At 35.3% G+C, this 24992-nt stretch overlaps 1 protein-coding gene across 1 annotated transcript in view; it reads left to right on the top strand.

The window, feature by feature from the left end:
• Window positions 1-24992, top strand: part of FBXO8 (F-box protein 8) — an 82764-nt gene that overhangs the window by 42738 nt on the left and 15034 nt on the right. The window contains exons 2-3 of the mRNA XM_006864516.1: window positions 1757-2093; window positions 8230-8356. Coding sequence (XP_006864578.1) covers window positions 1765-2093; window positions 8230-8356 — 456 coding nt within the window. The 5' untranslated portion in view covers window positions 1757-1764. The remainder of the gene's footprint in view (window positions 1-1756; window positions 2094-8229; window positions 8357-24992) is intronic.

Consider the following 24992-nt stretch of genomic DNA (forward strand, 5'->3'; position numbering starts at 1 on the left):
GTGTGTGTGTGTGTGTGTGTATCTCTGGTAGTGTAGTGGTTACGGTTGGGCTGCTAACCTCAAGGTCAGCAGTTTGAAACTACCAGTTGTTCCACGGGAAAGATGAAGATTTCTGCGCCAATAAGGATTTACAGCCTCAGAAAACCTATGCAGGGTCTCTGTGAGTCGGAACCGACTCCATGGCATAACACCACCACCAGTTGTTGGGTGTTGTTGAGTCAGTTCTTACTCATAGTGACCCTTTATTGGATTTCTGAGTCTGTACATCTTTATGGGACAGAAAGTTTCATGTTTCTACCTCAGAGAGGCTGGGGGGTTTGAACTGCTGACCTTATGTTTAGCAGTACAGTGTTTATAGTGTAGCGCCTCTAATGCTTATATATACACATGCACACACCAGGAAACTTTTAAAAATCCATAGAAAATTGGAGTTAAAGGATAATGTAATTTTCCCCCAAACATTCTGAAGTCCCCTCATACACACATACAATGATTTTCTGTGGAAATCAGTATTTTTTCCAATTTTTACAATACACATATTAACATTCAACTTATCCTCCCCCCCAAAAAAATTACAATTTATAAAATGATTTTTTTGTGTGTGGGAAGAAGAGATCATGTTCTTTTGTTTGTTTTTGTATTAGTTAAAACCTTTTTTTTTTTTTTTTTAAGTTATTTTCAGTGAATTTGTTTGCCAATATAAAACTGTTGTATATTTTAAGGCCTATACCAAATAGGAAGTCCTGGCCAGTCAATTTCTAAAATGTTATACTAGCAGTCCAATTTATGTAACAGATAAAAGTACAACTGCTGTAGTTGAAGGTTAGTATAACAGATAAGGAGTCCTGGTGTTACATTGCTGGTTAATGCACTGGACTGCAAGGTCAGTTTGAACCACAAAGCCTTTAATTCAAGTTCACCAGCCACTCCTCAGAAACCCTATACAGGATCGCTGTGAGTTGATACCCACTTAACAACAACAACATAACAGATAAAGATATATAACTTTTCTGGCTGGGGTGGTGGAGAGTAAACACACCCTCCCAGGGACCTCTCATAAATCTATAGTGCAACATGGAGAAGAAATGGAAAATTCATCTACAATATGCTTTTTAATTTAAAGCAACAATAAAACCAATCAGTTATTGCTGAGCTATTTATCATGGAGTTTGAGGTGTCTAATTTATAAGGTTTCTGAATTAGACTTCAGGGCCCATGTTACATTTTATTACAATCTACAACATAAGCGTAGACTGGCAAGAATTAAACTAAAAGCCTATTTCACAGCTGTTCTGCATCTGGGAGTTTGGTTAAAAGGGTCTTGCTTAGCGTAGCCTGAGTTGTGATAAAAAACAGGGTCTAAAGGCGTTTTAACTAAAAGTCCAGCGCTCTGACCAGAGCTGTATTTAATACTGGCCTATAAGTCCACATTACAATGATCATTTGTAAGAGTCTTTAGGACATCAGTGACTTTTATATCTTACTATGTGAAAAATGATTATTTCACTTGTGGACTTTAAAAGTAGCCAGCAAACTGGACTAAAGATAATGATCAAACCAAATATTTCTGCAGTTTTCTGGCTCAATTTTGCACTTAAAATGTTGCAACTATTCATTGTAATATAGTACTTTTCATGTGCTATAATGAGGAATTTTAATTCTGATAAATGAATGCTATGTGTCAGATTTGTTATACCACTGGGGAAAATGGGTTACTCTTTTAATGTAAACTTAGTACATTCTGACTTTCTCCCAGTCTTGCAGATGGGTCAGGGGCTGTGGAGAGTGGCCAGAAACCAGCAGCTACAACAGGAAGGCTATAGCGAGCAAGGCTACCTCACCAGAGAACAAAGCAGGAGAATGGCTGCGAGCAACATTTCTAATGCCAATCATCGTAAACAAGTCCAAGGTGGCATTGATATATATCATCTTTTGAAGACAAGGAAGTCTAAAGAACAAGAAGGATTCATCAATTTGGAAATGTTGCCTCCTGAGCTAAGCTTTACCATCTTGTCATACCTGAATGCAACTGATCTCTGTTTGGCTTCATGTGTTTGGCAGGACCTCGCCAATGATGAACTTCTCTGGCAAGGGTAAGTTAAACCCACTGATAATTGATTTAAATATCTTTAATTGTGTTTAAATTTTATTTTTATGAAATGACTCTATGAAATACTTATTATTAACTGTGCTTGTACATTGAGATGTTCTTTTAACATCTAGAAATAAAATGATGCAATTGTCATCACAGACAAATATAACACAGGGAAAAGAATAGTACAAAAGAAAATAGTCTTTTTTCTGAGTATTTTGATCACTTTATAATTAAAAGTTGTTGTTGTTGTTAAGTGTCATCGTGTGGGTTCCTACTCATAGTGACCCTGTCAAGGACTTCTGAGAAGTGGTTGATTAGTTTGAAGCACACACTTGCGGTTCATATTGACTTTTTGATCCAGTGCTTAGCCAACAGTGCCACACCAGGATACCATAGTTAAGAGAGAGGTTGCTAATCAAGATGTGTGAGTTTAGTATGAATTAGAAATTGTCAATTGGATTTTTTTTCCTTAATGGTAAATTGATTATACTTTAAATTAAATTAAAAACTGGCTTTTGTTTTATTTTAAATCTGGTTATGTTGAATACTTCTGATATTCAATATTGGGAGCTTCTAAGGTTTTCACATAACTTAGCAATAAAGTATAAAATTATAGGACTAGATTAAAGATACTGCTAAAATAGTAATCATTTTCTAAACAAGTTATTATACTTAGTTTTAGAATTATTGATAAAAATGCGAAGGTCTAAATAAGATATCCTCATATTAAATATTTTACACTCATAGTCTCAGAGTTTTTTATGTTACAGACTAAGACAACAACTTATTTACATATACATGTGGGTGTGAAGAAATAAAGACTTTTGTGGCAAACAGATCATTAATGAATATTAGAAAGTGAAAATATTTCAATATGTTTATATCGATGTATAGCAGATGATATTGAAGACACGTGAGGTATCAGAAGTTTTAAGGCAAAGATGCATTAAAAGTGTATCTACATTGTAATGAAGCAAAGTATATGATTTGTTGAAGATAAAATTGATGATCTACTCTGTAAATCTTCACTCAATTCACATTTAAAAAAATCCTGCATCGCTCTAGAAATTGCACATATATTTAAGCATATAAGGTACATAAGAATTTCCTTTAAGATAGAATTTTAGCTTTCACGTAATAACAACTAACTAATGTCTCTGAGGAGTCCTGGTTAATGAACTGGGCAGCAGTTCAAGTTCACCAGCTGCTCTTTGGAAACCCTATACAGGGTCGCTATGAATCGGAACAACAGCAATGCCTCTGAACAGCACTTACTTATCAATTTATTGTTCCATGGTAACTTAAGTGTTGCTGTGATGCTGGAAGTTATGCCACTGGTATTTTAAATACCAGCAAGGTCACCCAAGGTAGACAGTTTTGATCTGAACTTTCAGATTAAGACTAGGAAGAAGGAGAGGCTGACTACTTTTGAATGCTTAGCCACTGAAAGCCCTATGAATAGCCATGGAACATTGTCAAATATAGTGCCAGAAGATGAACCCTTCAGGTTAAAAGGCATTCAAAATGTACCTGGGAAAGACCTGCCTCCTAAAAGTACAGTTGGCCATGATGACGTGAATGGAATAAAGTTTTTAGAACCTTCATTTGCTGATGGGCACAACTCAAAATGAGGAGAAATGGCTGCAAACTATCATCCATTAATAATCAGGCCATGGAATGTACAAAGTATAAATCTAGGAAAATTGTTGTTAAGGACCGTTGAGTGGGTTCTGACTCATAGTGACCCTGTATAGGGTTTCCAAGTTATTATACTTAGTTTTAGTATTTAGAACCACCCGACCTTGTGGTTCAAACAGACCTTGTGATCCAGTGCTTTATCCCACAGCATGGTAACAGGAAATTAAAAGTTGTCAAAAATTAAATGGAACACAAAAAGATCAATATCTTAGGCACTAGTGAGCTGAAATGGACTGTATTGACCATTTTTAATCTGACAAACATGGTTTACTATGCTGGGAACAACAAATTCAAGAGGAATTGCATCACATTCATCATCAAAAAGAACATTTCAAGCTCTATCTTGATATATACTGGGATAGGATAATACCCATACATTTACAAGGAATACCAGTTAATACCACTATTATATTCAAATTTCCACACCAACCAATAAATTCAGTGATGATGCATACTGAAGGATTCTGCCAGTTTCTTCAGTTTGAAATCAATAAGACATGAAATAAAAGTATACTGATAATTACTGTTGATTGGGACGTGAAAGTTGGAAACAAAGAGCAAGGATCAGTAGTTAGAAAATATGGTCTTAGTGATAAATAGTCATGCTGGAGATTTCAGGGTAGAATTTTGCAAGAACAATAACTTATTCACTGTAAATATCTTTTAAAACAATAAAATGTATAACTATGCATATGGACCTGTCCAGATGGAATATTCAGAAATCAAATTGACTACATCTGTGGGAAGAGACAGTACAAAAGCTTAATATTACCAGCCAAAACAAGACCAGGGACAGACTGTGAAACAGAAACCACCAATGTGTAAGTTCAGGCAGAAGCTGAAGAAAATGAAAACAAGTCCATGAAAGCCAAAATATGACCTTGAATATAATCCACCTGAATTTAGAGACTATCTCAAGAACAGATTTGACACCAGAAGAGTTGTAGGATGGCATCAGGAACATCATACAAGAAGAAAGAAAAAAGCCATTAAAAAGACAGGAAAGAAAGAAAAGACCAAAATGGATGTCAGAGTAGATGCTGAAACTTGCTCTCCAGCGAAGAGGTACTAAAGCATATAAAAGAAATGAGGAAATAAAAGAGCTGAACTGAAATTTTCAAAAGGCAGATCTAAACGACAAAGTCAAGTATTACAATAAAACGTCAAAGACCTGGAGTTAGAAAACTTAAAGGAAATAGCATGTTCAATATTTCCCAAGCCAAAGGAATTTAAGAAAAATATTGAATGATGCCACAGGCATCCAAAGATGGAAAGAATACACAGAGTTACAGTACCAAAAAGAAATGGTCAATATTCAACCATTTGAAGAGGTAGCATATGATGAAGAACTTGTGGTACTGAAGAAAGAAGTCCAGGGTGCACTGAAGGGCATTGGTAATGAAGAAATCTCTGGGAATTGATGGACTACGAGTTGAGGTCTTTCAACAAACTAATGCAGCACTGGGTGTGGTCACTCAACTATGTCAAAAAATTTGGAAGACAGCTACCTGGCCAACTCATTGGAAGAAATCCATATTTGTGCCCATCCAAAGAGAGGTGACTCAACAGAATGCGGAAATCATCAAACAATATCGTTAGTATCACATATAATTACATGTTTACTGAAGACAATTTAAAAACCACTGCAACAACACATTGACAGGAAACTCCAGAGCTTCAAGCCATATTCAGGCAAAGATGTGGTATGAGGGATATCATTGCTAATGTTAGATGGATCTTAGCTGAAGCAGAGAATACCAAGAAGATGTTTACTTGTGGTTTATTTACTGTGCAGAGGCTTTCAACTGTGTGAATTGTGACAAGCTATGGAGAAGATTTTGAAGAGTAGAAATGGATTTCCAGAACCTTTCATTGTGCTCATGAGGAACCTGTATATAGACCAAGGCATTCAGAAAGAACCAGAGGATACTAAATAGTTTTAAATCAGGAAAAGTGTGTGACAGGGTTGTATTATTTTACCATACTTATTCAATCTGTATGCTGAGCAAAAAACCCGAGAAGCTAGGTTATATGAAGAATAATGTGACTTTGGTTTTGGAGGAAGACTCATTAACAACCTGAGATATATAGATGATACAACCTTGCTTGCTGGAAGAGAAGAGGACTTAAAATACTGATGAAAAAAAAAACAAAAACAAAACAAAAAAACTTACAGATGAAGGTCAAACACTACAGCTTTCTGTACAATTGGACCAATAAATAACATCATGACAAAAGAGAAAGTTTTGAAGTTGCCAAAGACTTCATTTTGCTTGGATCTACTATCAACACTCATGAAATCAGCAGTCAAGAATCAAATGACATATTACATTGGGCAAATCTGCTGCATAAGACTTCTTTAAAGTGTTTATGAGCAAAGATGTCAGTTTGAGGATTAAAATGCGCCTGACCAAAGACATGGTATTTTTAATAACCTCATATGCATGTGAAAATTGGACAGTGAATAAGAAGACCATAGAAGAATTGATGCATTTGAGCTATGGTGTGAAGAAAAAATGTTAAAAGTACCATAGACTACCAGTAGAACAAACAAATCTGTGATGGAAGAAGTATAGCCAGAGTGCTCCTTAGAAGCCAGAATGATAAGACTTGGTCTTCCATACTTTGTACATGTTTTCAGGATGGATCAGTCCCTGGAGAAGTACTTCATGCTTAGCAAAGTGGAAGGTTAGCGAAATAGAAGACCTCCAATGAGGTGGAATGGCACAGTTGCAACAACAGTGGACATAAATTTAGCAACTGTGAGGATTGTGCAGGACCAAGCAGTATTTCGTTCTGTTTGCATGATGGTGGTGGTGGTGTGCCGTGAGGTCAATTCTGACTCATAGCGACCTTGCATAGGATTTTTGAGGCTGTAAATCTTATGGGAGTAGAAAGCCTCATCTTTCTCCTGTGGAATAGCTGGTAGTTTCAAACTCTTAACCTTGAGGTTAGCAGCATGACTCGTAACCACTATGCTAACAAAGCATAGGGCCACTATTAATTAGTCAGAACAGACTCAACAACACCTAACATCAGTGCCTTTGATTAATTCTAGTAACAACTACCCCAATTTCCAGAAACTAGTGAATCATGTGTTATAAACTATTTTAGGTTTTACAAAAATTTTAAACTGTAGCATATCAATATGATGAGAAAGAAGCAGACTTGTGAAACAATATTTTAAAAGCTGCTCTATTTAACAACACAAGTTTTGATGTTTGCTGTTGTTAAGTGCCATGTAATCTAGTCTGGCTCATAGTGACTGTGTTTCCAAGGAGCAGCTGGTGGGCTTGAACTGTTGATCTTGTGGTTAGCAGTCCAGTGCTTATCCTGCAGCACTGCACCAGGAAATCTTTGAAAGTGATTGGGGTAAAAGATTGCTGAGTTGTGGGTGTGGAGATAGTAGAGACAGGGGAAGAAATTTCTGCTTTTTTTTTTGTTTGTTTTTTTAAGCAATACACATATTAACAAGCACATTGAGCAGATGAATTATTTAATGTTTTAATATATGTTTTGATGTATGTGTATATTGAAGGTGTGACATTGAAAAATAATTAATCTGCTAAGTGTACTTGTTTAATATGTGTATTGCTAAAAAAGAAGAAACTTCTCCCTACCACCCTGTAATCTTTTCTCCCATTCAGTTTAGAGAATATTTCACAATGCAGTACATGACTCACTCAGTAGACCCAGCTTAGCTTATTGATAAAAGTTTAGTTTATTAGCTTATGAATTGTGAACTGGAGTTAAGATTTCTTAGATTCAGATTTTACCTGTACAAATAGCTGTGTAATGTAGGCAACTTATTTAACATCTTTGTTTGTTTATTTCTCTGTAGCACCAACATCATAGGTTTATTGTAAGGATTAAGCAATTTAATGTAATTAAATTGCTGAAAATATTTCTGACATCTAGTAAACTCTCAGTAAAGGTTAGCTGTTACTGCTATTATTATCAATAGTTTGTCTTAACTTCAGACGTTGTTGTTATGTGCCCTTGAGTTGGTTCTGACGCACAGTGACCCTGTGTAGGGTTTCCAAGGAGTAACTGACTGGTGAGCTTGAACCACCAACCTTGTGGTTCAAACCGACCTTGCAGTTTGGCGCATTAACCCACAGTGCCACACCAGGACCCCTTAAACTTCACATAGTATTCATGAATATCATTAATCATTGTTACTCTCATTTATTGAGTATTATCAAATGATAAATCTTAAGTTATCTAGCTATCATACTCTAGAAAACCAATACAAAATAAGTATAAGATTAAATATTTTGAACCCAGAACTATTAGTTGTTGTTGCTAAGTGCTGTAAAGAGAGTTCCAAACTATTATTTCATTTCATGTCACTATTTTGTCATGTGTATGCATATTTAACTTAGGAAATTAAATACAGTAATGCTTTCTTGTCGGATTTGCTCTTCTTTTTATAGGTTGTGCAAATCCACTTGGGGTCACTGTTCCATATACAATAAGAACCCACCTCTTGGATTTTCTTTTAGAAAACTGTATATGCAACTGGATGAAGGCAGCCTCACCTTTAATGCCAACCCAGATGAAGTAAGTGAAATACCTGAGTACTTGTAACAGTGGAACTTTACTACACTTTTGCTGCAGTTTCCCAATATAAAAAAATTGCAAATAAACTAACAAGTCATTGAACATACCTGTTCAATCACTCAGAAGCTCAATATCTGAAATTATTGCTACATGACATAGACATTTTCACTTTACCGTGTCATGTTGCAGTCTTTCTGCTTGCATACTTTGTATGGCAGCTTCCATGACATAGATGTAGTCCTCTCTTGGACCTGATATCAGGATGTCAGGGCAGTATCAGATGGGGAGAGCAAAATTTGGATAATCAAAACATACTATGTTCATTAAGTTCTATCTGCAGTATTTTCTTCCTATTTTAATATTTCTTTATAGCGATAATGTTACTTTTATCAGTGGTAGCACAGAGGTCATGGTTCTAGTTTCTGACACAAAATTTTGTTTTTAAATAATGCCTTTAAAATGTAATTGCTTGTTGACATAGAAACTCAAGATTCCATTATAAAATTGAGTTATTTCATGTTGATGAATTAATTCTTCTTTGAACCAAGGTATGGAAATGATCAAAATATAAATATAATTCTTTCGCTGATTTTTCTCTTACTATTTTTATTTTAATATATCTGGAAAAGTTACTCTTTTCAGAAATGTTTAACTATCACCTAGACTAATTCTTGGAGATCTAAATGAGTTACATAGCACTAGCAATGGCTACTTTTTTGGTATATTATTTTACTATGGAAGAATTTAGCAGACAATTATTTTAGTTTAATTTTCAAAAACTTTTTTTCATTTTCTGTAGAGATAGTAAATATACTTCTCAAATCATACAATCAGACATTTTCTGAAAACATCATTCGCTATGTTATAATTATGGAAGTATATCACCCATGTATATAATATTTTAATTTGATTACCAAACAGAAGTAAATATGCATATCATAAAACAAATAACTTCCTCTTTTAAGAAGTGAAAAAAAAAAAGTTTTCACTTGTTATATATGATTTCTTCCTTACTGAAAATTGAAACATCTTTACAAAGTTTTACTGATACAAATGCTTATTATTAGTTGTCTTATCCCTAAAAATAGTTAACTACATATATATTATAAAGTCTGGTATACTATTTAAATTTAGATATTTTTTCCCTATCTCTTCTCTACTTTTTAAAGAGGCTTTACTTCCAGTGAATAGGAGACTAATGCTCTTAATAAAAGTAGAATTATTATAGGAATTTAAAGTTCAGATTATATACTTGAAATCAGCATTAGAATCTCATAATGTTTCCTTATAAGACAAGTTCTTTATTTGCCACAGTTTTGATTTTGTTCTTGTTCCTTTATTGCATGTAATTTTTTCTGATGCTTTTTATTCTTGTTTTTATTTTGTTCTTGGTCAAATCCCAGTTGTCTATCTTGTAAATATATAGCAACAGTAAGCATGTCACATTTCTGATCTTTTGCTGTAGTGTACTTGCTCTGTGTAAGAGATTCTGATGCACTTATGTATTTAAAGAATGGCATCTTTGTCAGGGCCTTTATTGTTTTTAGTTATTAGAATTTGATGTTAGTTGTTGCTAATTGAAATAATATATATGAAGAGCTTTTTAATAAGATTGTACTTGCCTTACTCTCATGAGGTAATTGAATGAGGATTACTGGAAAAGATCTGAGGCCAAACAGTGGAGTATTTTACTCCATATATTTTAGAATCAGGCAAGGCAACTATTATTATTAGCCTTAGTCTTATTATGCCCACTTTATCAAGGCATACTAACTCCCGTCATGAATTATACTGATGTTTAATAAAACTCCTATTTTGATAGTTTGATACTATGAAGGGTTATATTTTTAGAAAATATAATATGGTAAGTAATTATAATTATTGCAGATTTACAAAGTTAGAAAATTTAGCTATAACTGCTGATATTGATTACAGTGAGTAGTCATTCCTTACTAAAGGAATACCAGTTTTTAAAAATTATAGATTATAAAGCCATTCTTTTTATGCAAAGTTGAAAATATATATTGTGCCTCATATACTAGAGTGTGATATGGATAGTTGTAAATATCAGAATTGGAAAAGTTAAATAAAAAATATGTTTACATGTTGAAGCTATATATGTCAGACTCCAGAGTTCTTATTAGTACCTCCTATAAGGTACTCCTATAGAGTGTTTGGAGGGAGACAGAGAAAAAGAGGTCAATTTAAGTCCTTTTTCATCTGACAATTTTTTTTTTCTTTTTTATATTGAAGTCAGTGTTTGCTAAGAGAGAGGGTTGAAGTTATTATCTAGAAAAATAAGATTTTTTGATCTTCGGATTTCACTTATCCATCCTACCTCCCATTATCCTTGAGAGTTGGCTGTATTTCCTTTTTCTTTACTTGATGGATTGATTTAAAGCTATCCTGGGACATTCCAGAAGTATTTAATTCACAAATCTGAGAGGCATAGTGTTGAACCACTCAAAGTATCATATAACTCCAGAATTCTGGTTCTGTACTTCATGAACAATAGTAATTTAGTAGGTATCATCTAATACCAGAATAAAATGTTTTGTCAGGCTACAGGTAAGCTATAAATAGGCAAAGAAAGACATTGAAATTCACTTGATAGTTGCTGTGAAATAGGAGAAGCTTTGTAATTGACTAAATTCTATTTTTTCATTCATATATATAATTAATGTCAATTTGGTTAATTTTTAATCAAGATATGTCTTCAAAATTGAAACCATATAAGTAAAGTAGTTATCCTTATACTCTTATTATAAAGAATGCATCTGTATGAGTCCTGCATTAGCCATATCCATAGAGTGGATCTTGCTGCGAAGTATTGAGTAATAGAAATCATAGAGGACTTTTTAGAGATTGATTTATTTTCCATTACTGGAATACAGTCATTGAACGTATTATTTTGGGTTCATCTAAACCTGAGAAGTAAATTAGTTTAATGATATGCTTAAACATAAGTGGTGTTTATTGCAAGTGCCTGAGATAAGATGTATATAAATGTTCAGTATTGTAAAAAGTTTTTTCATAATTACCAGTTCTGTACTTAACATTTTGATAGCAAACATCATTAAAATATTATAAAAATAAGAATACTTACAGCCACAGGGAACAAGATTCTCCAAAGGACATCGTTCATGTCATGGATGTGGGTAACCAAACTCCACAGCAACTGCTGGCAGTGGCTCATGGGGTGGGGGAGAACATCTGCACAGTTTGTGGTACGATAATCTGGCACGCTGTTGTTATATGCATGACATTGTGATCTCAGTTGTATGTAACGTCTTGATCTTGTGCATGAACTTGTGTGCTTTGTGGCAGGTAACTACATTCTAATAAAGAAATATGTTGAAAAACATTAGTTTATATTAGACTGTACTTCTCCTGCATGTACAAGTTCTTTGTATCATTTTTATTCTTCTGGCAGTATTATAATAAAATAAGTGTATTTACCAGTCCATAAACAATATATACTCCATTTAGTATATAAAACATTTTATGGAAAAATTGGTAGTGATTACAGTTTAACACTAATATGAGGGGTCTTCAAACAGCCCATGGAAAAATGGAATTGATAGATAATGTTACATTGTGAAGTCCTCTCATATACTATAAGCTTATTTTTGTTTGCTGAAGCTGCATTTTTAAAAGGAGGTTTGTGTGTGTGTATGTGTGTGTGTGTTATTTTCAGTGGTGTTAGGTAGAAGAAGTCTTCTTTTTTTTCTAAGTATATAGCACATTTATCCTGTATTCATACAGAAAGACTCACATGCATATAATTTTATGCATTTTACAAAAATTATCATGAACAGACTATATACTCTATTCTGAAGAGTATTCTTTAGACCAATTATTCCACAATAACTGACAAAGGGGTTCTCAAATCTTATAAATTTGGGCAATGATTAGTTATGATTTGTTGGCTTGTTTATAGCATAACTTCTTAAATCCTTTAATATATTGAAGGAGTCCTGCTGTAGCTCTGTAGGATAAGCACTTCACTGCAAGGTTGGTTTGAACCACAAAGTCAGCAGTTCAAACTCACCAGCTGCTCCTTAGAAACCCTGTATAGGTTATCTTGCTATGAGTTGGAACCAACTCCATGGCACTTAACAACAGCAGCAATATGTTGTGAATATCTAAGAGAGGCCTGTTATATGCAGTATTTTCCAAATCTATTTGAAATGCCTTTTTTTTAATTAAAAAAAAAATATTCCAGGGAATCTACTTTGAAGACAAGCCAGTATAAATTAGCTGTAATTGTACTATGTATAAAGATGTTATCTTAAAAAATAGACACCTAGATTGAAAAGTCGTTTATTTATTAACAGTTATCTGGTGGTTGTTTTACCTATTGTCTAGTCTTCTGTTGGTTTTTTATTATGAATTTTTAAATAAAAATTTGTTTCCTTCAGTTTGATAGTATTTATTACATGAATACTGAGAGTTCAGTATTAATAGACTTGGAGAAATAGGGACAGCATTGTAATTGACTAAAAATAAATGTGAGTGGCTTCCTGTTTGAGATGACTATATGTTGGTTGCCATCTAATACACTTTGGAAAATGTCAGTTTAGAAAATAAGGGTAGGACTACTAACCTGAGAATAATAATTGAATTCAAATTAGTATAAGTATCCATGCCAAATAATTTGCTGAGCTAATAGACAATTCATTCTTATATTCATATGTCTACTTCTCTACACTAACTCTATTATATCCTCAAACACAAAGACATTCCCATTAGAGACTAGCAGACCTCTAAGGTACTTTAGTTTTGTCTTTTAAGGTTTTATCTTTAGTTCTGTAGGTATAAACATTTGGCTGTCTCTTTCTAATGAAAGTATATGTGTTTCTAATGAAAGTATATAATGTAGAAACAAACTTACGTTATAAGAGAAGTTAGGAGCCAGGCTGTGACAGTAAAACAGGCATGCTGTGAACAGTAGCTGATAGCAAAAGGAAAACAAAGGAGAAATTCAGATTCCCAAGTTCCTGGCTCATAGTAAAATAAAAAATCTACCTACAAATAATTGAGTCCTCACTACCCTTCATTGTGCTGATCTTCTCAGCCAATTCTGCATTTTATGATCTGCTATTTGTAGTAGGACTTTTGAGTTTTTGACTGTAAGAAACAGAGTCTAACTAATAAGTTTAAGCTATATATACTTATTTATTTAAAAAGAATCTCAGAAATGGGTGTCCCAGAATTATTTCAGTGGTTAGTGAATTTATCATGGACCCTCAGGAATTGACTTTTGTCTTCTCTTAATTACAGGATAGCTAGCATAGCTCAAAATACCTCATTCTCACATGACACTGCCCCAAGCAAACACACACACAAAAAAGGCAGAGAGGGCAGAAAAAAAAAAGCTCATTCCTCATAGTTCTTACCCTTGTTTTTATTGTTGTTGTTAAGTACCTTCAAGTCAATTCCGACTCTTAGTGACCCTGTATAGGATTACAGAGGCTGTAAATCTTTGCAGAAGTAGAAAACCTCATCTTTCAATTACAGAGCTGTCTGTGGGCTAGAACTGTTGATCTTATGGCTTGAAGTCCAATGCTTATCCTACATAGGAAGGAAAAATCATTATCAGATGTCTTCTGCTGATTTACTGTTGGTCAGAATTGACTCACAGGAGAACCCCAAGACTTTTGTTGTTATTGTTGTTGTATGCCATCAAGTCAACTCCGACGCATAGCAACCCTGTATAGGGTTTCCAAGGAGCAGCTGGTGAGTTTGAGTCGCTGACCTTCACTTAGCAGTCCAGTGGTTATCCTACAATGCTACACCAGGACTCTACCCCTAGACTATTGTTAAGTGCCATCAAGTCATTTTAACTCATAGTGACCCTGTATAGGGTTTCCAAGGAGCAGATGGTCGGTTTGAACTGCTGACCTTGTGGTTCTCAGTCCAGTGCAGATCCTATAGCATGATACCAGGAGTCCATCCCTACACTCCTAGAACAAAATTTCAAGGATTACATGATTGGTTTAGATTTATCATGATATTCAACTGTATCTGAGATGCTAAAAACAATGGAAATAAGGTAATGGTCTTTGGGCAGGCATAGCAGTGTCTTCCCTACTGTTGTATCTAGTGATCCACTTAACAAAACTTGTGATTCAGCTTCCTTATTTCTTAGCTCAGCAGGTTTAATGGCCTTAGTACCCAAAGGAAGATACCAGAGACACAATTTGAATTGAAAACTGAGACTGCTTTCTTGCCATTTTAGGTCCTCTTTCCACTAAGCCAACAGACCAATAAACAAACAAAAATTATGAAAGGCGGTAATTATATCTCAATTGGTATGATAAAGATTAATTAAACAAAGAAGATATAGTCATTATTATAACATTGTGATACAGAGAAGGATATAGGTTGAAATCAGGAGACACCTAATACCACAGTGCCATATGGTAAGAGTAATAAAATGATCACAGTACCTTACCTTACACAGGGGTTATATCCCATCACTTAGACTTCTGACTAAAAAGCCGCAACCATCTGAGTGACTTCCTCTATTCCAAGTGTCAAGAGTTGAATGTATATTAGTTCTCAGCTAATCATGTTAATCTATTCCTCTTTGCTCCCATGTATTTCATGTGGTCCAGTTCTGATCTGTTAAATGGGAGGAGACATGTAGAGAAAGATTTTTTAGATTTTGAAAAGAAGTCTAGGGAAAGTAATGCATTGTATGTGTTTGGGACATTGATGTATGAGGATGTAGTAACAAGAACACCTGCAATTTGCATCTAGAAAGGGTGTTAGCCAAGCACACTAAAAATAGTAAATTGGAAAGAAAGAAGGAAAGGATTGGGTGCATAATGTCATCTGTGAGCTTAATAACGCTAACTAAATCTTATTAATTTGGAACGTCCTGTTATGTAAGGTAATAAATCCCTTTACTTTAAGTTATTTTGAATCAGGGTTTTATTGTTAGTCACCAAAAGCATCCTGATATATTCTTTTTTAATAACTTGTTTTGGTTTTTTTTGATAATACATACCACTGTAAACACTAATGCAGCAGTTTCTACATACACACTTCAGTGATGTTGATTGCATTCTTTTAAGTTATGCAATCATTCTCATCCACTTTTTCAGAGATGTTCCTCCTCCATTAACAAACTCACTGCTGCCTAAGAGTTCTATCCTAATCTTTGGAGTTGCTGTTGTCAGTTTGATCCCATATCTAATACAGGTAGATCTTAGCATAATCCTCAAGGAAGACATCCTTTACTCATTCTGACATATTCTTTTTATTGTGACTTGTGTGGTACTGCAGGATAAGCACTGCACTGCTAACCACAATGTCAGCAGTTCAAACCACCAGCCTCTCAAGGAAACCTCTACAGGGTCACTATGAGTCAGAACCAACTGGACAGCGCACAGTAGCAACAACATTATTGCTATTACCCAGATTCATAGGAGTTTGATATGTAATCCTGAACACGATTACGTTGTATGAATATTGCTAACTCTCTTTAAAAGATCAGTTAGTTTGTGCCCAAATTCACTGCTGAGAATGTAATCAGAGCAAAAGGAGGTAATTCAAAATAAGAAGAATCCCTCATAAAATGTAGCTTAAGTAGCTCTCCTTTCTATAAGGCATGTTTTCTCAAAAGAGCTGAAATGATCAAGTTCATTAGCAAAGCCCCCTTCTCTTGATCAACATTGGCGTTAACATGAAAAACAACTTCTCATACACTAAATTCCATTCTCTGTCCAGATAAATTAATTCCTTCAATCTAATTGTAGCCAGTCAAATCATACTGAACAGGAAAGTTCACGTTTCCTGAAGACAGTGTGGTGTGTGGGCATATTAATAGTTATATAGCCAGGTGTGGCACTGTGGGATAAAGCACTAGACCACAAGTTCGCTTTGAACCACAAAGTTCACCAGCCTCTCTTTGGAAACCCTATACAGGGTCACTATGAGTTGGAACCAACTCGATGGCACTTAACAACAACATATGAGTATATGAGGACAGCTGGTGATGCTGTAGGATAGATAAGCATTGGACTGCTAACAACAATGTCAGCAGTTGAAACCCACCAACCACTTTGTAGGAGAATGATGAGGGTTTCTGCTCCTGTAAAGATTTACAGCCTGGAAAACCCTATACAAGACGGCTATGAATCAAAACCAACTTGCCAGTACCTGACAACAACAGCATATAAGTATGTATTTATGTTTAATCTGATCATCATATATAGATTTCAACTTCATTTTATACCTGACATATACCTGCCTCTAACCCTATTGCTTTCAAAAGTCATTCCAGCATGTTGTTAAGAATGAGTTCATAAAAGGAAGTTTATAGAGTACTCATTTAAAAGCTTCCAAGACAAATAAATTTCCTAGAATCTCTTCTTGCATGAATCTATTTTAAAAATCAAGTCTAAATTATTGCCTAGTTGTCTGTTGAATCACCTGGAGCATTGGAATCCTGTTTCATTTAATATGCTGTGATATATGGGTAGCTGCTGTTGAGATGACTCCAATTCATGGTGACTGTATGTACAACAGAACGAAAAGTCGCCTGGACCTACGTCATCCTCATGATCTCCAGCATTTTTGAGTTCATCATTGTGGCTGTTGTGCCAATCCATATCACTTTTGGTATTTCTCACTCTTAGTGGCCTTCTGCTTCACCAGACGTGGTGTCCTTTTCCAGTAATAGATTCCTCCTGATGATGTGTCCAAAGCAAGAATCTGACAGTATTCCCTTGTAATCCATAAGGTTTTCATTGAGTATTTTAGGAAGTAGACTTAGACTGGAAGTGCAACTGAAACCAGTTTACCATGGGTGACCCTGCATTTGAGATACCAATATATAGCTTCCAGTATATGCAATTACCACAGTATGACAAACTGGTGGTGGAATATACTATGGGAGATACTGATTTTTTATTTGATTTAGCCAGATACTAATTGCTATCTCATTTAGGTAAGAGTAAATTCAAATTAATGGACAATATTTTGATTTATGATTCTAAAATAGAGGAAAGACTAAAGTTAGAATATTTTTATTCTCCACTTCACACCATCTATACTTCTTGTTGTTAGGTGTCATCCAGTCAGTTCTGACTTAGAGCAACCCTATGCACAATAGAGCAAAACACTTCCTGGTCTTGTACCATCTTCACAATTGTTAAATTTGGGTCCACTGTTGCTGTTACACGTAAGCCCACTGTGTCAATCCATCTTGTTGGAATTCTTCCTCTTTTTCGCTGATCCTCCACTTGACCAAGCATGAGATCATTCTCCAAGGACTAATCCCTCCTGACAACATGTTCAAAGTACAAGACACAAAGTCTCACCATCCTTGTTTCCAAGAAGCATTCTGGCTACACTTCTTCCAAGACAGATTTGTTTGTTCTTTTGGCAGTCCATAGTACTTTCAATAATGTGGACTTGCAATGCGTTCTTCTCCAGCACCATAATTCAAATGCATCTCCAGTCTTCCTTGTTCATTGTCCAACTTTCATATATATATGTTGTGATTGAACACACCATGGCTTAAATCAGGCACACTTTAGTCCTCAAACTAACATCTTTGCTCTTGAACACTCTAAAGAGGTCGTTTGCAGCAGATTTGCCCAATTCAATACATTGTCTGATTTGTTGACTTCTGCTTCCACGAGTGTTGATTGTGTATCCAAGCAAAATGAAGTCCTTAACAGCTTCAGTCTTTTCTCCATTTACCACTATTTTGTTTATTGGTCCAGGTGTATCAATCCCAAAATATAATAAATAAATAAGTGTAGTGCTAAAATGGGCAAGATTTTTTCTTCATTTGAATTTTATTTTTGTTTCTGAGGAAAATGTACCTAAAGACTATGCAATGTTGTATTGTTGCATGAATAACTTCTTTTTTTTTTCTTCAAGAATTGAGTTTACCCACACAAATTGTGTCTTCCATTAGCACATATTCTTGCCTGGGAGAAGTGTAACAGATATGAGTAACTGCATAAAACAGAAATAAATCACTCTTCTTTAAATATGTGGACTAAGTGTCTTTAAGATGTAATAATGATCATTATCCTAAAAACTGGTACCTTTCAATTTATGGGAGTCACTGAGGTGTTTTTTTTTGTTGTTGTTTTTTAAGTTTTTATTGTGAATTGAGTCATAGTTTAGCTGGGAGAATGTCGGTTTTTTACTCATCATTTCATTGCAATGATTACACTCTCCTCCGTGCATCATCATTCTACAGTATTTGCTTCAATTCCCTGTTTTTTTGTTTTTAGTTTTTTGTTTTGGGTGGGGGTTATGTACACAAAAACAATATACTAATTTAAACAACCAAAGGACACATTTAGTAAGCCTGCCTTCTGGCTGCCAGCACTCAGTCTTTCTCTTTCCATGTGTTTGGAGTCCTCAGCTGCTCTCTTCTCTCTCCGTGTCTTCATTACTGTCTCCATCTCTGATGTCTTTGCCTCTCTGGATTGCATGAATAAGTTCTTTTGTAAAAATCAGCACAAGGTTGATCCCTATGAATTGGAAGTTAAAGACATCCCAACTGTGTGGCTTTTCTGACATAGTCCTTGATATCAATCACAACTTCTCCCTTCTCTGAAGTCCCAGGGTTTTGCAACATGCTGCAGCGTCTTATAAAACACAATTGTTAGAAGAAAAGGCTCACAAAATGTGGACGCTGATAAGCACCAAATCTGTAGTTCACTGATGAGTCTGGAGGAATCTTCTCACCTACTTAATCTCTGGAGCTGAGAAACCCAAATTGGCAGGTCAGACTGTTGATGCACGGGGCTGCAGGAACTAGTGAATCAAGTCAGGTAGTGGGCTGAAAGTCCTACAAACTGGAGGTCGGATGTAATGAGTCAAATACAAGGAGCCAGATGCAAGATTGAGGGCAACAGAGCAAGTTTTTCCAAAGCAGTCTTATAAAGTGGAATCAGACTGTGCTCCAAAGGGAACTAAGGGTTTGGAGGAAGTCACATCCTCTACCAAGGTGGGACATTCTTAATATTTAACATCCACTGTAATCTTTGCTTCTTGGTGGTGGTGGTGGTGGTGGTGGTGGTGTGCTGTGGAGTCGGTTCTGACTCAGAGCAAACTTACATAGGGTTTCCAAGGCTGTACATCTTTACAGGAGTAGAAAGCCTTCTTTTTCCCTTGCGGAACCCCTAATAGTTTTGAACTGCTAACCTTGAGGTTAACCACTCTGTAACCTTGAAGTTAACCACTTGTAACCACTATGCTCCACGGTACCATTGGTGCTCCTTAAAATGAACTAATCACCACCTAGGGTTATCATTTATGTATTTGTTGTTGTCAAGTACAAACTGTTAATAGTAAAGTTCATGTAAAGGAAGTATAATTTTTTTAATAATAGAAAAGCCCCTTCAATGTTAAATGCCATCAAGTCTTTTCCAACTCATTGTGACCCTACATAGGGTTTTCAAGGCTGTAAATCTTTGTGGAAACAGAAAACCTCATCTTTCTCCCACAGGAACCCCTCTAATTGGGTCCCCATAAAAAGGAAAGAAGTTTAGGACAGCTTGTTCTGTTTTCTGTGGGAAAGAAAGCAATGACATCAGACTAAATCAAATGAACCAAATTATCTAAGACTTTAAATACGTACCATTTAAAAGCCTTTATTAGCTTAGATTGGAATCCTTGTCAATTCAAACAGGATCTATGAATAAACTAATTTCATCCCACATCTCATACTTAAAACTGTTCTGACCATTAATTTCAGTAACTGTATGTATCAGAGGGAATCTTGATGTGATGTTGTGAGATAATGTGCCAGACTGCAAGGCCGTTTGAACTGCAAGGTCAGCAGTTCAAGCTCACCAGTGGTTCCTAGGAAACTCTATACAGGGTCGCTATGGGTCAGAACCAACTCCACAGCACTTAACAACAATGTATCAGAGGGGATTGGCTACAGGATATTCTCACTCTCTCTTCTCCTCACAACTGTCACTTTTCCCACATGAATATTGACAATGTGTGTTCTCTGCTCTCTAGGGAAGGGAAGAGAAATCTGAAGTTCAGATTTGAAACTGACTTAAAAATTGCCTTCATATACCTTTTTCATTTTCATTTCTGCCTTTCCTTTTATTGTAAGTAACACAGCCTTTTAGTGAGCAGAATAGACAAGCAATGTGTGACATTTCTGAAGTATGTACTGAAAGTCAGTGTTACAGAGTAGAAAAGTTTAAAGAGAAAGAACATTTATTGCAAAATTTAGTGTGTAGAATGAAATTACATGACAGGATGAAAACATGGATGCCTATTCTTTAACTTTGCCTATTAAGGCATCTTTTGGACTAATTTTACTTCTGCTAAAAAGCAGGTTTTAGTTTCTTCTTTGCATAATAAATACCCCCATATAATGTAATTTATTCTACCTATTTAAGCTCTGTATGTATGCTTTTCCTTAACTACAGTGAACATGTTTTCTCATTAAATGTAGAGAATTAAGGACTGCTAGGCTGCTACAAAAACTTGTAGATTTTACATTTTCCTTTGCTATTTTGAAAGCACTATAGACCTGTTTGGTGCTACATGATAATGCACTGGACTGCAAGGTGGGTTTGAACCACAAGGTCAGCAGTTCAAACTGACCAGCCACTCCTTGGTACATACAGAGTCGCTGTGAGTCGGTACTGACTCGATGGCACTTAACAACAATAGTAGAAAATAAAGTAATAAATAGTATAAAATCAGTCATCTTAACTATCACTGCCACTATTTTCAAACAAGACCATGGAAATACTCCCATTTGACCTTTACAGAATTGCTTTTGATGTGCCAATATTCATAGTATATATTTGTATCTTTGCTTTTAGTTTGAAAGTATTATTTTCCGTTTACATTTTGGTTGTTCATTTTGTAGGGGTTAAATATGTATACTTGAAAATAAATGTATAATTTCTAGTGGAATTGAAGTCTTACTAAATTTTATTAAATGAGTTTTATTGATAAAATTTAAGAATTTTTTTTTTTAAGGCTTCACAATGTTCCTTTAAAAAAATACAGTCTACATTTTGTTTCCTCCTTTTTAATACTTTTTATTGTTGTTAAATACCATCAAGTCAGCTCCAATTCATAGTAACCCTGGGGTTTCCAAGGAGCGACTGGTGCTTTGAATTGCTGACCTTGTGATTAGCAGTCCAGTGTGTTTATCCTTCACCGCCACACCATGATGTACTAGGTTTATTTGTAACCATGGTATTGGATTTTACATTGTGTACAAGGACACATTTGAGTAAAATTTGCTAAATTAGAATTGTTTCTCATTTTCTTTGGTAGAGTTGTGCCTTAGGAAAACGAATTATGGCTACACCCTAAAATGTCAGTTTTGTTTCATTAGTGATTTCTTTTAATGCGTACTAACTGCACAATGTTTCTGCCAGTTTTCCACTGTGCTAGTAGTCAGTCCTCTCAGCACCAATTGTTAGTACTGTTTCATTTGGCTTTGCATGCATACCTTTCTGGCATTCCCTCTATTCCCAAATATATTTTTTCTGATCTGAATATACGTAGTAGGTTTTGTTTTTGAAACTCACTGTGGGTAATTATGATTTGATTTAAAAAATAAAACTTTATTAAAAAGAAAGAAAATAAAGGCATTTATATAAAATGAGAAAGGAAACAGAGTAGATATATCTTAAAGTATGAAGGATAGTATGTGATTAAACTTCAGTACGTCTTTTTCTTTGTTCTAAATTCTTTATTAATATTGGTTTTAGCAGTTTTTTTATGTTCTATTGAGTTACTTGTGTTTGCTACCTAAACAAAAGAGCTCATCCATCCAATTTTATTTGATAAAGTGCTTTATTTGCAAAACCAATCTTAGCAACATAATCCCATGGAAATGGCTTTAACAAAGTTCTTCTTTTTTTTTTTTTTTTTTCGTCCTTGAATCACTGCATTCTGTTCTATTAAAATCTTAACAGGAGATGGAATAAATTCACTTTAACTTCACTAGGATTTCATTGCAGCGTGGCACTCTTTTTTTTAATACCCTTGTTGGATTTCCAGTTGTAATCAGGATGATAGAAAGCCTCACCCCTTTGCTCTGGAATATAATTGAGCTCTGTCTTTTCCAACTCTCTTCAGGACCTCCTTCATAAGAAATAGGCCAACATGTACTATATTTCCTGCTTTTTTCACTTTCTTAATATAACTGCCTGTAAACCAACACTAGCATGTTCTCATCTATGCTTAGGAAAACAAGCCCTGGTGGTGCTGTGGTTAAGAAGCTCAGCTGCTAACTGATAGTATGATGATTCAAATCAGGAGCTCTGCAGGAGAACGTTAGCTTCCGTAAACATTATGATGTTGAAAATCCTGTTGGGCAGTTCTACTTGGTCCTGTAGAGTCATAATGAGTCAAAATCAACTGATTTTTTTCCCTTTCTTTAGGCTTAAAAAGCATTGTAAACCCCACCTGTATTTTCAGCCTCACTCCCTGCTTCTTTTTCTTTGCTTTGCTGCTTTAGTTATCTCCTCTTTTCTCTGCATTTCAATCTTTTCCTTTTTCCATTGACTCTTTCTTTCATCATCCTCATAGATCTAAATTATCTTAGAAAATGTTTCTTTTGCCCTTTAATGTTGTCATTTTTTCCCTGCACTGTTGTGTAGTGGTTATGAGTCCAGCTGCTAATCTCAAGGTCAGTAGCTCAAAACTACCAGCAGTGCCATGGGAGAAAGACGACGCTTTCTGCCCCAGTAAAGATTTACAGCCTCAGAAGCCTATAGAGTGTAGCTGTGAGTTGAAACTGACTCCATGGCACATAACCACCACCATCATACCACATTCAGTTTTCTTACCTTGAACTTATTCCTTGTCTTATTAAACTTGGACTTAAACCCCCATTACTTGGTGTCATCATGATTTGGTGCTGTAGGATAATCACTAGGCTGTTAACCGCAAGTATAGTGGTTCAAACCTACCAGCAACTCTTAGGAAACTCTATAGAGACAGAGTTCCTGTGTGTCAGAACCAACTTAATGGCATTTTTTAGCAGCAAGAACTTAGTGGAAACAGATCTCCTGAAAGTCACTCCTTTACTCTGAATCTTTTTTCAAGAAACCAGTGATTTCTTTTCCCATGTTAGTTTCCTTGCAACCTTGGAAACCCTAAGAGTCAATTCTACTCTGTACCACAGGGTCACTGTACATTGACTTGACAACAGGATTTTGTTTGTTTTGAGCTCTTTAGGAAAAAAGGAAGCTAACCATGTTCTGCACTAAAAATTTAGAAAACAAAAACAAATTCCTGTTGAGTCAGCTCCAACTCATGACAACCTCATAGGTTACAGACTAGAACTTCTCCATAAGGGTTTGTGTGAGAGCAGATGAGCAGACCTCCCTGAGTTGGCACCATTGTTGTTGTTGGTAAGTGCTGTCAAGTAAATTACAACCCATAGCAACCCTGTACAGGGTTTCCGAGGCTGTAAATCTTTACGGGAACAAAATGCCTCATCTTCCTCCCACGCAACAGCTGATAGTTTCGAACTGCTAACCTTGTGGTTCGCAGCCCGATTCATAAACATTACACTACCAGAGCTCCTTTGGGCAGGTTCAAACCTTCAAACTTTAGGTTAATAGTAGAGGGCAAACCAGTCTGTTCCACTGTGCTAGATACATTCATAGCCTCACAATACCCATATGAGATTTATATTGATTAAGAAACTGAGACTCAGAAAGGTTGGATAAATTGTTTATGTTCACATAGCCCTTAATTGCAAGAGCCATAATTTGGTCTCTCTTCTGAAAAAGAAACAAAAAGCTCAGCTATACTATGTGATTCCATGATGTTTTTATTCTTCAAATTTCAAAGGCTCTTGGCCTCTAGAACATTATTCTATCCTTGTACTCAACTCCCTTATGATTATCATACATCTCCAAACCTGACAATAATAAAAAACATCTGATTCCATTGTCAACTACCTACTATGCCTTTCTAGTTTTATTTGTTGTCACCTAAAGTTCAGAATTTTCAAGACCAAAACTCATCACCATTTCCTTCAAAGCAAGACAGCCTACAACCTATTTTCCTCACAAACCCTTTTTCCTGTCAGTATTTTTCTTTTCACCTGAGTCAGAAACATCAGTTATCTTTTTTATTTTCTCTTTTCATTCACCCTTGGATGAAAGTACTTTTACTTCTTTTATATAGGTGGCATATAGTGAGGGAGGTTCTTGTTTGGGTTTTGGTTTTTGGTTGGTCAGTTTTGGTTTCTTTTTCTTCTTTTGCATATATTTTGAAGTTAAACCTTTTATTTCCATATGTACTGTTTTTCCACATGTTCAAGACTGGGAAGTTAGTTATATTAGCCTGCTCTCTAACTTCCTTCCATTATTTCTAATTATATCACTGTCAAATTCAAATTGCAGTCCATTGCTTTCTCATGTTAAGAAGCTTTCTGAGACTTCCAGCTTCACATGAGGTAGAGAATAAACTTACCTGAAAATTCAGCACTATTCCTACAGTCTGGTTCCAGACTTGTTCTCAAATCCAAGATAGTTTCACCTATGTAGGATTGCTATGAGTTGAAATCATAGCAATTCTTCATATAACCCAGCTTCTCGGATGATTTGCTTAGCATACAGGTTGAATTAGTATGGTGAAAGAATACAACCCTGTC

Source organism: Chrysochloris asiatica, unplaced genomic scaffold (genome assembly GCF_000296735.1).
Source record: "Chrysochloris asiatica unplaced genomic scaffold, ChrAsi1.0 scaffold00066, whole genome shotgun sequence".
In the NCBI taxonomy this organism is placed as follows: domain Eukaryota; kingdom Metazoa; phylum Chordata; class Mammalia; order Afrosoricida; family Chrysochloridae; genus Chrysochloris; species Chrysochloris asiatica.